We start from the raw sequence: 14,641 nt of genomic DNA on the forward strand, positions 1-14,641 counted from the left end.
AATTTTTTTTTGTCAAAAATTAAGAAACAAAACTCTGGCTCTTTTCAAAGAGTAATCTTATTTGTTTTTGTAGAAATCAAGTATGCAAAGATGCGTGAATGCTTAGCTTCCACAGACTTTAAATTTTTTATGTTCTTTCTTTTTATTCACTTTAATTTCTCTGATTTTTGATTTCTGTTTTTTTCGAATTTTGTAGATTTTACATCCATCAGACTAAGGATACTATATCCAAAATTTACAGATATCTCAAACTTCTACTTTAGATTTATGATTTTCTATAATTCATATTTTTAATTTTCATCAAACATTTTTCTACAAATCAGATTTGAATTTTTCACGGTTTTAGTTTTCCAATATTTCATTTCGTCAAAGGTCAGTTCTATTATGATTTACGGATTTCTATTTGTTGACTTCCATTGTTAACACCATCTATCTCACAACTGAATGGAACAAATAAAAAACAGCAAAGGTTTTTTTTATTGTGTAATGTCATTTTTACAACGAGCATAATCTTGATATTTTGATATGATTTTAATTTTCCATTTTTAATTTTTCATTGTTCATTGTTCATTGTTCATTGTTCATTGTTCATTGTTCATTGTTCATTGTTCATTGTTCATTGTTCATTGTTCATTGTTCATTGTTCATTGTTCATTGTTCATTGTTCATTGTTCATTGTTCATTGTTCATTGTTCATTGTTCATTGTTCATTGTTCATTGTTCATTGTTCATTGTTCATTGTTCATTGTTCATTGTTCATTGTTCATTGTTCATTGTTCATTGTTCATTGTTCATTGTTCATTGTTCATTGTTCATTGTTCATTGTTCATTGTTCATTGTTCATTGTTCATTGTTCATTGTTCATTGTTCATTGTTCATTGTTCATTGTTCATTGTTCATTGTTCATTGTTCATTGTTCATTGTTCATTGTTCATTGTTCATTGTTCATTGTTCATTGTTCATTGTTCATTTTTCATTTCTAGTTAGAATGTATTAAATTTGAGATTTTTTTCATATCTAAACTTTTTTTAATTTTTCTTTAATTAATTCTTTTAATTATAATTTTATGCTAGATTTCAGGTTTCTGTATCCCAAACAAATAAACAAATGAGAATTCTGAATCTATTCACAGATTTCAGATTTTTCCGATCATAAACACAACAAATCATAAATTTTTCGGTTTTAACATTTTTCAAACGCATGATTTGTCTGATTTTTCTGTATTCATATTGTTTTAGAATTCATTCTTTTCAGATTAAAGTTTCTTAAATTTTTATCATATACAGCACGGACTCGATTATATACAGTTTTTGATTTCTTTTCACTGTATATCATCGAATCCTGTATATGATCGAGTCAAATTTTTTTTTCTTTGTTTGTTTTTTTGCATGTATTATTGGTTTTTTGAAAATAAAAAAAGGCATTTGATTTTTGATTCATCCCCTTAAAGTCAGAAAATACCTTTCTCACATGAAAAAAATAAATTCATCCAGATTCTCTCAGGAGGTGATAAACGATCATATTTGATGAAATCCTCCTACGCATATGTTCGAATTTCAAGAATGACATAGTTATAGAACTTTTTTTTTGTTTCGGACTCTGTTGCCTCAAACTGGTTCTACATTAAAAAGTACGCTACGGAAGTGAATTCTGATGCTTTCATTTGAAAGATGAGAAAATTTAGTACAGGATATAGTAGTGGAACAACTAAATTAGTAGATTTTAATAATATTTTGGAAGTGAAACACTCAAAAGTTAATAATTTTTATTGTGTTATGATTAATTTTATCCTAAAGATTTATGTTAAACTAGATTATTTCTATCAATTAAATTGAAGTTCTTTAACCACTCTATAATTTGTTCTTTGATGTACAACTTCTATCTTTCATAATTTGGCTGCAATATCGATGTAAACAATTCCTGGTGAAAATTCAAGCAAAATCTTCAAAAATCACGATTTTTACCCCACTGTACATGTAATAGCCACTAAAACTTCACCTTAACGTTGAAAGGTTACATTTCTCCATAAAATAAGCTATATTTGAAATTAAAAAAAAAAATCCAAACTGTATATAATCGAGTCCAAAATTGTATATAATCTAATCACATTCAATCGAGTCCAACCTGTATAAATAATATGAATCCAGGTTTTCCAGTTTTCCCAATATCCAATTTTCAGATTATACAGATGTTTGATTTTATATTTCACTCTTTACTCATTTAAAGATTTAATTTTTTTTTTCGATTCTTTAGATTTCCAATTCTGCAGATTTTAACGGTTTCACAGAAATATATTTTTTGATTTCATTTTTTAACAAAATTTATATTTCTCGTTCAGATTTCACGGTTTTTCACAGTGGAAGGTTTTAATTGGTTTCCGACTTTGCATAGCTAATAAAGTTAATAAATCAAAGCTAAATCAATCGTCAAAAACAATAGAAGAAAGAAGAAAGACCAAAGAACAAAAAAGTAATAAAAAGAAGAAGATAAAAAAGAAAAAGAAAACCAGATAGAAGAAAATCCACAAACTCCATATATCTAGAAATATATATTTGATGTCTATCGCTTTTTTGAAATACGTCAATTTCAAGACAATAAGATTCTAAACAAGACAATCTAAAATTCAAATTGTTCTGCTTGTACCGAAATCGTTTTTGAAGATTTTTTCTTATATTCTGTAGATTATTCTTTCAATTCATTTGAATTTTTGAATTTTTTCTAAATAAATTTTTTTTTAACTAGAATTTAGATTAGAATTTTAGATTCTAAGTTTTTCGTATATTTGACGTATATAGACTCTCCAAATTTAATTTTATTAGTTTTAATATTTCTTTGATTTTAGATTCTTTAGATTTATTAAAATATTTTTTTAAGATTTAGATTTAAGATTTACTTTTTAATTTAAAAAAAAATTGTAATTTGTATTTTTGACGTGGGACTACGTCTAACCGGAGTATATGGGGGGTAAAATGAAAACCTAAACACAGAACATGCAGGACAAAATGAAAGATTCCGAATGCTTATAATTCGAACATTTCTTACTGGATCGGAAAGATGTTTGCATCAATTGACAGGGAATATTTCTACGCATCTATCGCAATTTATAAAATGTTATTTTTCATTAGATAAACAATTGAATAACTGTAAAATGTTAAGCATTATCTAAACGCCCTAACTACCTCGTTTTGATTGGTCCGATTTACGGTTTCCCCAACACAGCCATCATAACCAAGCAGCCTTGTGGAAATCGGCAACGCAAGTACATGAAAGTAGGGGGTATTTTTGTCAAATAAATTCAAACTGCGAGTACTTTCGTGGAAAACCGATAATTCGCGGTGTACTCGAGTTTAGAAGGGTGACAAATTTTTCTTAGGAGAAGGAAGGGATATAAGGAAATTGTAACAATGTTGATGAACACTCAATTTTTAAATCTTTTCGCTTGCCTTTGTGCAGACTAGAATATGTTTCCTTAACATGGTATTCTAAACTTAGGAACCTGGGAAAATTTTGCAGACATTAGAGGCGAATGAATGAATGAACTTTCAAGTTTAAAGGCTCTATAATATAAAAAGTATAAGTTGAAGTTGTTGTTTCATGCAAGCCGGGGGTACTTTCGCACCCGCATGTTTTTTTTTTGCACTCCGAAAGTGTTTTCCAAACACGGATTAAAAAAAACGGGTACGCCCACAACGCTTTGGTTCGGTTATTCAAGATTGCATTGAAGGATATGCCTTCATATCTTCTGCTCACTGAATTTCTGGCACTGAGTGCCAGATTCGCGGTTCGAGAAGCACGTACACTTGAGAGATGCAAACTTCAGATGGAAATCATCATACTCAACGTAAAAGGACTGTTATTAAATCTATTTGTAACGAAGAACATACTCTGTCACAATGCATTAATTGACATTACATGGCATTTATTCAATCTCTTTACTCACAAAGCAAATATATTGAATTCGATGGAATCCGGAATTTGTTTCATTTAATCAAAAATTTAATCAATACAAACAAATGATTGCTAAGCTAAGCTAGTCCCACGTCAACTTTGCGGTTATATCATAGATATAACCCACCCATTTTTTTTTTTTCATAACTAACTGACCCATCCATTCATATTCATATAGATAGAAGACGATATAATAGTGCGTTTTATTACATTAAAATCCATTTCCACTTCCGAACGAAAATCAATTTCGTTATCGCAAACATTTGTGTTTCATTTGTATGGCAGCCTCCACTTGGAGAGGGGGTTGGAGGGTCGAACCATTATAGAAACGTTTATCAATCTCTAAAATCTCTATATGCCAAATTTGATTATATTTGCTTGACTAGTTCTCGAGTTATTCAGATCCTCCCCCCCTCCTGTTGAGAGGGGGAGGAGTGTCAAACCACCTCAGAAACATTTATTGACTCCTAAAACCTCCACATGCCAAATTTGGTTCCATTTTCTTGATTAGTTCTCGAGTTATGCAGAAATTTATGCTTCATTTGTATGGCAGACCCAGTCCCCCCATCCTTTTGAGAAGAGAGAAGTGTCTAACCACCATAGAAACACTCATTGCATCTTAAAACCTCCACATGCCAAATTTGGTTTGGTTTGCTTGATTTATTTTCGAGTAATTCAGAAATTTGTTTTCCATTTATATGGCAGTTCCTCTTCAGAGAGGGGGGAGGAGTGTCTAAACACCATAGAAACATTTATTGCATCCTGAAACCTCCACATGCCAAATTTGGTTTGATTTGCTTGATTAATTTTTGAGTAATGCAGAAATTTGTGTTTCATTTGTATGGCAGCCCCCCTTTAGAGAGGAGGGAGGAGTGTCTAACCACCATGGAAACATTTATTGCATTCTAAAACCTCCACATGCTAAATTAGGTTTGGTTAGCTTGACTAATTTTCGAGTAATGCAGGAATTTGTTTTCCATTTATATGGCAGCTCCGCCTGCGAATGACGGATCTCAATAATAGCATGTCCGAATAAGAACCTGAAATTATTGAGAAACCAGAGCAGTGGGTCCAAAGCCCCAGAAAAGGAGGATGGTTGTAATAGCTGTTATCCATGGTTATTATGGAAAGGAAGTAATGGATAAACCCCTAAACCAAGGTGTGAAGCGACCCGTGCCGAGGGATGAATGGTAGGGAGGGTTTTAAACCTTGCCGTTAACGGAGCCTGTGGAGCACCAGGTCACCCTCCACAGTATCGTCTGCCCTTGCTGCATTAAGCCGGTCACTGATGCAGTGGACCTTCTTTACCGCGAGACTCGTGGGACTTCTATGAATAATCCACATCCAAATGAACAAAACGAGCGGTCGAAAATAACGCAGAACACTAAGGTTCTGCAAATAAATCTCCATCACGCTAAAGCAGCATCTAGCGTGCTGTCTAGGAGGTTTATTGAAGACGCTATGGATTTAGCTTTAATTCAAGAGCCTTGGGTCCACAAAGGAAGAATACTTGGTATTCATACTGGTTCATGCAAGTTATTCTACGACGACAAGCATGACTCCCCAAGAACTGCTGTTCTAGTAAAAGCAAATATTAAATGCTTTCCTATAACAGAGTTCATTCAAAGGGACATCGTCGCGATCAGAGTTGAGATACCAACCGCCAAGGGAAGATCCGACATAATAATTGCGTCGGCTTATTTCCCTGGTGACGTACCTGAGGCACCTCCCCAAGAGGTTGCGGCGTTCGTAAATTATTGCAGAGAAATCAAAAAAGACTTCATCATCGGCTGTGATGCCAATGCTCATCACACTTTGTGGGGTAGTACTGACATAAACAGTCGAGGTGACTGTCTTTTAGAATTTCTCTCTTCAAACAACATTGACATTGCCAATATAGGCAATGAACCAACGTTTATAAACGCTATCAGACAAGAAGTCCTGGACCTAACACTGTGCAGTCCGGTAATTTCTTCAAAAATACACAACTGGCACGTTTCGGAAGAGGCGTCTTTGTCTGATCACAGACACATTATCTTCGAATGGGATGATGGCTTGACAGTACAGAGAGAATATCGTGATCCAAGAAAAAACAACTGGGAACGATATTCACTTGAACTCGAGTCAGAAACTCTTAACACAAGAATAAGGTCGATTCAACAGCTCGAATCAACTTCAAAAGAATTAAATGATACGATAGTTTCTGTCTACAACAGTAATTGTCCACTTAAGAGAGTTTCTTCGACAAGAAACGTTCCATGGTGGAACAAAAGGCTCGAGCGGCTACGTAAAACAGCGCGGAAGCTGTTCAACAGAGCTAAAATTAATTCGGATTGGTCTCAATATAGGAGCGCCCTAACCGAATATAATAGAGAATTAAGACGATCTAAACGAAAATCTTGGGTAAATAACTGCGAAAGCATTGAAAGTACCCCAATCGTTGCAAGACTAAGTAAGACTCTTGCAAAAGACCACTCGAACGGGCTAGGTTCCCTCAAAAAGGACGACGGTTCGTTCACAAAATCTCCCTCAGAAGTATTAGACTTACTGATGAAAACTCACTTCCCGGGATCTACATCGGTTCATTCTGATACCAGTCCTAACTACAACCGCGACATGAAATGCTCTCGAAGGAATTCTCAAAGTGCAAAGGATGTCGCAAAGATAGTTGCTGGAATGGTTTTCACGAGGGCCAGAGTAGAAAGCGCGGTGAGATCCTTTCAACCGTACAAATCCGCAGGTGCAGATGGAATTTTTCCAGCCCTGATTCAAAAAGGAGAATCTAAGCTGATTCCATCTCTAATCGAGATTTTTAAAGGCAAGTCTGATACTAGAGCACATTCCTTCCACATGGAGACTCGTTAAAGTGGTCTTCATTCCAAAAGCTAGGAAACGTGATAAATCACTCCCAAAATCATTCAGACCAATTAGTTTATCATCAATACTGCTGAAAACTATGGAAAAAGTATTATATGAATACATAAAGCCTGTATTCATGTCCAAATGCCCTTTATCTAAATACCAGTTTGCCTATCAATCAGGCAAATCCACAGTCACAGCGTTACACACGCTTGTGACTAAAATTGAAAAATCTCTTTCGTCAAAAGAAACTGCATTATGTGCGTTTCTTGATATCGAAGGGGCTTTCGACAATGCTTCTTATGTATCAATGGCACAGGCTATGAGAAGAAGACATTTCGATGACTGCATAGTCGAATGGATCAAAGGCATGCTCACAAATAGACAAATCACCTCGGAGCTGGGTGGGTCATCGACATCTGTGATTGCAACGAAAGGTTGCCCACAAGGAGGGGTTCTATCACCTCTACTTTGGTCACTGGTGGTTGACGACCTTCTGATTAGTTTGGAGGCGAATGGTTTCGAAACCGTGGGTTTTGCTGATGATTTAGTCATAATGGTACGTGGCAAATTCGACGATGTGATATCGAGCAGGATGCAGATGGCCTTAAACCTTACACAATCATGGTGTATCAAAGAAGGTCTGAGCATAAATCCCTCAAAAACAACAATTGTTCCTTTCACCAAAAAGAATAAACTGCATCTGCAGACTCTAAATCTTGGAGGAGAGGAAATAAAACTCAGCGTTTCAGTGAAATATCTAGGCGTAATCCTAGATGCTAAACTAAACTGGAACGCACACTTAGATGCAATTATCAGTAAGGCCAACATTGCCCTATGGGCATGTTCTAAAATGATAGGTAGAACATGGGGCCTGAAACCAAAAATGGTTATGTGGGTCTATACAGCAATTGTGCGGCCTAGGATAACCTATGCCTCATTAGTATGGTGGCCAAAGACTAAGGAGACTGTAGCTATAAAAAAGCTAAACAAACTCCAACGACTGGCATGCGTTGCTGTAACAGGAGCAATGCGAAGCTCACCCTCAAAGGCATTGGAGGCTATCCTTCACTTGTTACCTTTGGGTCAACATGTTCAGCTGGAGGCCAATAGAAGCGCTCTAAAGCTAAAAAGATATAAAAAAATATTAGACGGGGACAAAACTGGTCATTTGAGCATCCTGAATCTCTTACCCGTTGGACCAACCTCAGAGATGAACAGCGATTGGATGGAGCCAAGGACCAATTATGACATTCCATACACAGTGATCGAACTTTCTCGTTCAGTATGGGATGAGGGTGGTCCCGATGTTCGTAATGGTTCAATCCTGTTCTATACCGATGGGTCGAAAATGGGTAACAGAACAGGTGCTGGAGTGTATGGTCCCAGAATAAAAATTTCTGTAGCTATGGGGAACTGGCCAACGATTTTCCAGGCAGAAGTAGCTGCAATAATAGAATGTATAAATGTCTGCCTTAAAAGAAATTATAGACATGCTAACATTTGCATCTTCTCAGACAGTCAAGCAGCACTTAAAGCCCTCAATGCTTTCAAGTGCTATTCAAAAATTGTCTGGGAATGCATTTGCCTTTTACGACAACTGTGTCAGAGAAGTTCGGTACAACTGTACTGGATTCCTGGCCATTGCGGTATAGAGGGAAATGAACAAGCAGATGAACTCGCAAGACGCGGCTCTAGCTCACCCTTCACTGGTCCAGAACCATTCTGTGGAATTTCTGAATGTGTGTTGAAGAGTGAGCTGAAGAAATGGGAAGACCGGGAAGTAATGGCCAACTGGATGGCTGTACAACTCAACCAGTCAAAAAAATTTATCACGCCGAGTATTAAAATTACTCAACAATTGCTGAGTCTTAATAAGAAAGACTTCAGCACATTCACTGGTCTTATAACAGGACACTGTCCGAGTAAATACCATCTCAAAAACATAGGTTTAGTGCAAGATGATATTTGTCGCTTTTGTAATGCCGAAAGCGAAACCTCGGAACATTTGCTCTGCAAATGCGGAGCACTAACAAGACGCAGACTTCAACACCTTGATAAGGCTATTCTGGAGCCCAAGGAAGTTTGGTCTGTGTCGCCGATCAGGACTATAAATTTTATCAAACAGATTATTCCTGATTGGCACCTATCTCGCTATAGCTTTCAGTCTACTTCTTCATCAATAAGCAGTAGATAAGCTTGAAGCGTAGTACAAAAAATGGGGCATACCACAATAGTTCAAACTAATGGACGCAGTGGTTCACACCCAACAAGGGAAAAAAAATGGCAGCTCCTCTTCAGAGAGGGGGGAGGAGTGTCTAAACACCATAGAAACATTTATTGCATCCTGAAACCTCCACATGCCAAATTTGGTTTGATTTGCTTGATTAATTTTTGAGTAATGCAGAAATTTGTGTTTCATTTGTATGGCAGCCCCCCTTTAGAGAGGAGGGAGGAGTGTCTAACCACCATGGAAACATTTATTGCATTCTAAAACCTCCACATGCTAAATTTGGTTTGGTTAGCTTGACTAATTTTCGAGTAATGCAGGAATTTGTGTTTCATTTGTATGGCAGCCCCCCCTTAGAGAGGGGGTAGGGGTTTCGAACTATCATAAGAACCATCCCCGACTCCAAAAACCCCTACATACCAATTTTCGTGTCCATTGGTTCAGTAGTTTCCGTCCGAGTCCATAAGAATCAGACAGACAGACAGGCAGAAATCCATATATATATATATATATATATATATATATATATATATATATATATATATATATATATATATATATATATATATATATATATATATATATATATATATATATATGTATATAGATTGATTTTCCAGATTGAGATTCCATTTAAGATTCTAGTTATTTTCAGTTCTCATTACCTAATTAATTTTAATTTTTGTTTTGAGGGTCCCGATTTTACCGTTTTAAAAAATTGATATCGTCATAAAAAACGTGCTTAAAATTGTTTTTATTTGAAAAGTACCGTTATTATGACCAAAATAAGATAGCTTGAAGGCTAAATTCAAATACGCTAGGGTACTATTTTTTATCCTCCCACTCACACGCTTGTGACTTTTAATAATTTAGAATAATTTTTTTTCGTTTGACTTTTTTGTATTCTCAAAAAAACAAAAAGCTAAATAACGGATAATGAAAATATTTGTTTTCTTTGTTCGTAGTTCGATAAAATATCCAAACATCATGGCTCTACACTAGGATACCCCTTTAAACTATAAATGACGGATTTCATGACAACTCGATTGGCCGTTGGCAGCACCATCTCAGATAGCAGTGAAACGTTGTGGGTGTAAAGACATGGGTCATTTAAGCAACTTGAAATATTCGAAAAATAATTAAAGTACCTTTTGGAAAAAGCCAAATTTTGTTTCTTAAATTTTTACAAAAATTTATACCTTAAAAACTATGATACCTACAAAATGCATGTTGAAAGATGAAATGTAGGAAATTGTTTAAATTTTTACGAAAAAATACCGACATTTTTTGGGAAAAAAAGTTATTTTAAAAATTAAGATTCATATTTCTCAACAAAGTATTTTTCTAAAATTCCCAAAAAAAAAAATATATATATATATATATATATATATATATATATATACATATATATATATATATATATATATATATATATATATATATATATATATATATATATATATATATATATATATATATATATATATATATATATATATATATATATATATATATATATATATATATATATATATATATATATATATATATATATATATATATATATATATATATATATATATGAACAGCCCTTAAAATTTCCAACAATTCGTCCATACATCGGAAGATGGGAACTTTTACAGGGAAAAATATAGTTTTTAAATTAAGATTTTTCGAAGAAAGGTTGACAAAACTCAAAATTTGGAAAAAAAAACCTACAAAAAAATATCACACCTACAAAATTTTAGTCAAAGAATGGAATGTAGGAAATTATTTATTGCTATTAATGTTCAATTCGTAACATTTTTTGTGCAAATTATCGCATTTCAAATGTTCTGCTAACTTTTCTCTATTTAGAAACATGTCAAGAACATGTCAAACGTGCGAATTTACACACAAAAATGTTACGAGCAAAACATTATTTTTTTCAGGAGTCAGGAGTCATACTTCATACAAAAATGACTTATATTCCAAAAACTATAACAGATGGAAAGTTGACGTCTTCGACAAAAGTTCACATTTTAACAAGATCTAAAACTTTGTCGAATACACTATACCGAGGCCGCATTGTCTTCCATCAGGACAACGCCAGGCCACACACTTCTTTGGTGACGCGCCAGAAGCTCCGGGAGCTCGGATGGGAGGTTCTTTTGCATCCGCCGTATAGTCCGGACCTTGCACCAAGTGACTACCACCTGTTTTTGTCCATGGCGAACGAGCTAGGTAGTCAGAAGTTAGCCACAAAAGAGGCCTGTGAAAATTGGCTATCCGAGTTTTTTGCCAATAAGGAAGCGAGCTTCTATAACACGGGTATTATGAAGTTGGCATCTCGTTGGGAACAAGTCATCGAACAAAACGGCGCATATTTGACTTAAAACAGATGATTGTAACTAATTTTATGAACAAATGAAAATTCAAAAAAAAAATACCGCAGGACTTTTTTGACAGCCTAATATTTACTTTTTGGAATTTAAAAAAATGCGTTTTTGAGAAAAATGAATTTTAATTTTTAAAATAACTTTTTTTGTCAGCGAAATTTTTTTCCAAAACTTTTTGGTAATTTTTATGAATATTTAAACAATTTCCTACATTTCATCCTTTGACAAGTATTTTGTAGGTATCATAGTTTTTAGGTTATAAATTTTTGTAAAACATTTGGCTTTTTCCAAATTGTTTTTCGAATATTTCAAGTATGCAAAGTTGCTTAAATGACCCATGTCTTTACACCCACAACGTTTCACTACTATCTGAGATAGTGCTGTCAACTCCTAAGACGTGTTGGCATGAAATTCATCAAATGCAGTTGACAGACAGAATGAAACTAGTACATCCACGTGGAAATTTTGTTATGAACGACCTGAATCTAATAACCATAGAGCTGAAAACATTCCAATATAACTGGGATCCAGAGATGCCAACCTCCCTGATTTTTCAGGATTTCCCAGACTTTTTGGCACGCTCCCTGATATCCTGACGAACACTCAATTTTCCCTGATTTTTATAAAATGATCCTGATTTTCCCTGATTTTTTACTTTTTGCTAAATCAGAACAAAAAAATAATTCATAATAAATATACTGGGATCACTGGCAAAGTTCTGTTGGTTGTGTATGAGAACTGTCATAATAGTCTACATTAAAAAGCTTTCCAGTCCGCGCTCATATAATGGTTACTCTTTCTTTCGTTTATCATCTATCTGTTCACGATTTCGAAGGTGTGTATGAGAACGATGAGAACTGTCATAATAGTCTACACTAAAAAGCTTCCCGGTTCGCGCTTTTATAATGCTTACTCTTTCTTTCGATTATACTCTATCTGTTCGCGTTTCCGAAGAAACAGTGTCGATATTTTTCAAATTTTGAAGTTAACGTGAGAGAAATATACTCTATAAAAATCATACGCCCGAAGGTAAATTCGAATGTTATATATTGTTTTATTGTTATTGATGTTTCTAAATTGTCGTAGTTATACTATCACAAATTATACTCGAAAAACGTGTAGTGGTAAAAATGCCTAAAAAAGGACAAGCTCCAGTTGCAAGCGGAAGTTTGCTCAAATATTTCAAAAAAAGCGGTTCGTAAAAAATATAAATCATATGTTGAAGATTATGTTAGTAATCATTGATGATTTTTTTTCCAGAAAATCTTCCAAGTCAGTCGCCTTCGGGAGGAGAGTCGGTTCTGATGGAGGAGTCGATTTCGGAGAAGCAGTCAGTTCAGGAAGAGCAATCGATTCCAGTAGCACGAGAAATAAGTGATTGTGGCAGTGGTCCAACTCTAACCATCGATACGTCAGATGATGACACTGACGACGTCGAGCATTCCGAGCATATTGCAGTAAATAAATCTTCAAATTACGTAAGTAATGGATTTTCGGAGAGTATTCACTCAAATTTCACTCCACTTTTCATTGATTCGATTAGGATGAGCATACTGAACCCCTGTCGAAGAAGCGAAAAAGAGTTGGCCAGAAATACTCCAGAGAATGGGAAAGGCAATTGTCTTGGTTGGCTCCGAGTGCAGATTGTTATTTCGGATTTTGTCGTGTCTGTAAGAAAGACGTAAAAGTTTCCGCTGGTATCAAGGACTTGCTGAAGCACGCCGATACACAAAAGCATCAGCAGAATGAAAGGACACTTAAAGTACCCATGAAGAGCATCGAACAGCTTACGACTTCAAGTCTTAACGAAAAGGTTCGGAATGCTGAATTGCAGATGTGTGCTTGGGGAGCCTCGCGTAATAAGTCCGCTTCCGAAGTTGAGGAATTTGCAGCTATCATGCGTCACATTTGTCCTGATTCGGATATCGCAAAAGGAATCAAGTTGGGACGAACAAAAGTAACCTCTATCATTACTAACGTAGTCGGCGAAGGGTATCATGAAGAACTGATAGCTCATCTCAAAACCGCTAAGTTTAGTTTGATAGTAGACGAGTCCACCGATATTAGCGGAAAAAAATCTCTTGTGTTGATTACGCGGACTTACTTCTGGGAAGGTGATTCTCTAACAATCAAGGATTGTTTTTACAATTTATTTGAAGTTGTCAAAACCGACTCTAGGACTTTGCATGAATTAGTAACCAAGTCATTCAATGAGGATAGGATTCCATACACGGAAAATATGCTTGGATATGGAGCTGATGGTGCAAAAAATATGACAAGGGAAAATTTGTCTCTAGCTGCTTTACTAAAAATTGATTGCCCCTCGCTTTTTGTGATGAAATGTGTTTGCCACAGCATTGCATTGTGCTCTTCCTATGCATGTAAACATATTCCTGATTACGTAGAACAACTTTGTCGGAACATTTATAATTATTTTAGTTGTAGCCCAATGCGTTCGAGCAAATTTAGCGAGATTCAATCGCTACTAGAGCTGAAACCCCTAAAAATGCTACATCCTAGCGCCACACGATGGTTGTCGTTAGAAGGTGTGGTACAGCGAGTTCTGGATCGATTTGATTCACTCAAGACATACTTTGATTGTGCAAAGAGCGTAGATCGAGTCGAAAAGGCGAAAGTTATTTTAATTTACGAAGCATTAAAATCTCCTGATACGAGGCTGTACCTAACATTTTTATCATACATATTGCCAGTTGTAAATCGACTGAATAAGCTTTTTCAGAGTGAAAATCCGGAATTATTTTCATTACACTCAAATGTTTCGAGACTTTTCAAAACAGTGCTGGATAACTTCATGAAACCAGAATATCTTACGAGTTTAAGAAATTATAATGAGATTAAGTTTGAGGCACAACATTACCTTAGCGAGGATGATGTGTATGTAGGAGTAGCTGCAGAGTTATTGATGAGGGAATATGTTTCAGAATGTAAAATTACCCAAGAGAAAGTTTGCGAATTCAAAATCAATATAACAAGATTTTATGTAACATTTGCCCAGCAGATTCAAAGTAGAATCAACTTCAATGATAAAATTATGGTAAATATGTCTATAATCGAACCTAATAACATCAAAATTAGAAAACATTCATCAATTCTTCCACTTCTGATATGCTTTCCTCATTTGGTTAGCAAAGACTCATTCCAAGACATGGATGATGAATTCAGAGAAATTTTGAACATAGATTTTTCTACCATTGAGTGTAGTGAT

The 14,641-nt window shown here is 35.0% G+C and overlaps 1 protein-coding gene across 1 annotated transcript; it reads left to right on the forward strand.

The window, feature by feature from the left end:
• The first annotated feature begins 12,023 nt into the window (after nucleotides 1-12,023).
• Nucleotides 12,024-13,904, forward strand: LOC129763296 (uncharacterized). Its single transcript, XM_055762207.1, has 4 exons — nucleotides 12,024-12,609; nucleotides 12,676-12,893; nucleotides 12,959-13,676; nucleotides 13,855-13,904. The coding sequence occupies exons 1-4, from the start codon at nucleotides 12,546-12,548 to the stop codon at nucleotides 13,902-13,904; spliced, it is 1,050 nt and encodes a 349-aa protein (XP_055618182.1). The 5' UTR covers nucleotides 12,024-12,545.
• The last annotated feature ends 737 nt before the right edge of the window (nucleotides 13,905-14,641 follow it).

The sequence above is a fragment of the Toxorhynchites rutilus genome, chromosome 1 (assembly GCF_029784135.1).
Source record: "Toxorhynchites rutilus septentrionalis strain SRP chromosome 1, ASM2978413v1, whole genome shotgun sequence".
Lineage (NCBI taxonomy): Eukaryota > Metazoa > Arthropoda > Insecta > Diptera > Culicidae > Toxorhynchites > Toxorhynchites rutilus.

Excerpts from the sequence above, each read along its gene's own strand:
- LOC129763296 (XM_055762207.1), top strand. The coding sequence starts at position 12,546 with ATGCCTAAAAAAGGACAAGCTCCAGTTGCAAGCGGAAGTTTGCTCAAA. Across the intron at positions 12,610-12,675 it reads CAAATATTTCAAAAAAAGCG|AAAATCTTCCAAGTCAGTCG; the intron begins GTTCGTAAAAAA and ends TTTTTTTTCCAG. Across the intron at positions 13,677-13,854 it reads GCTTGGATATGGAGCTGATG|TTGTAGCCCAATGCGTTCGA; the intron begins GTGCAAAAAATA and ends TAATTATTTTAG.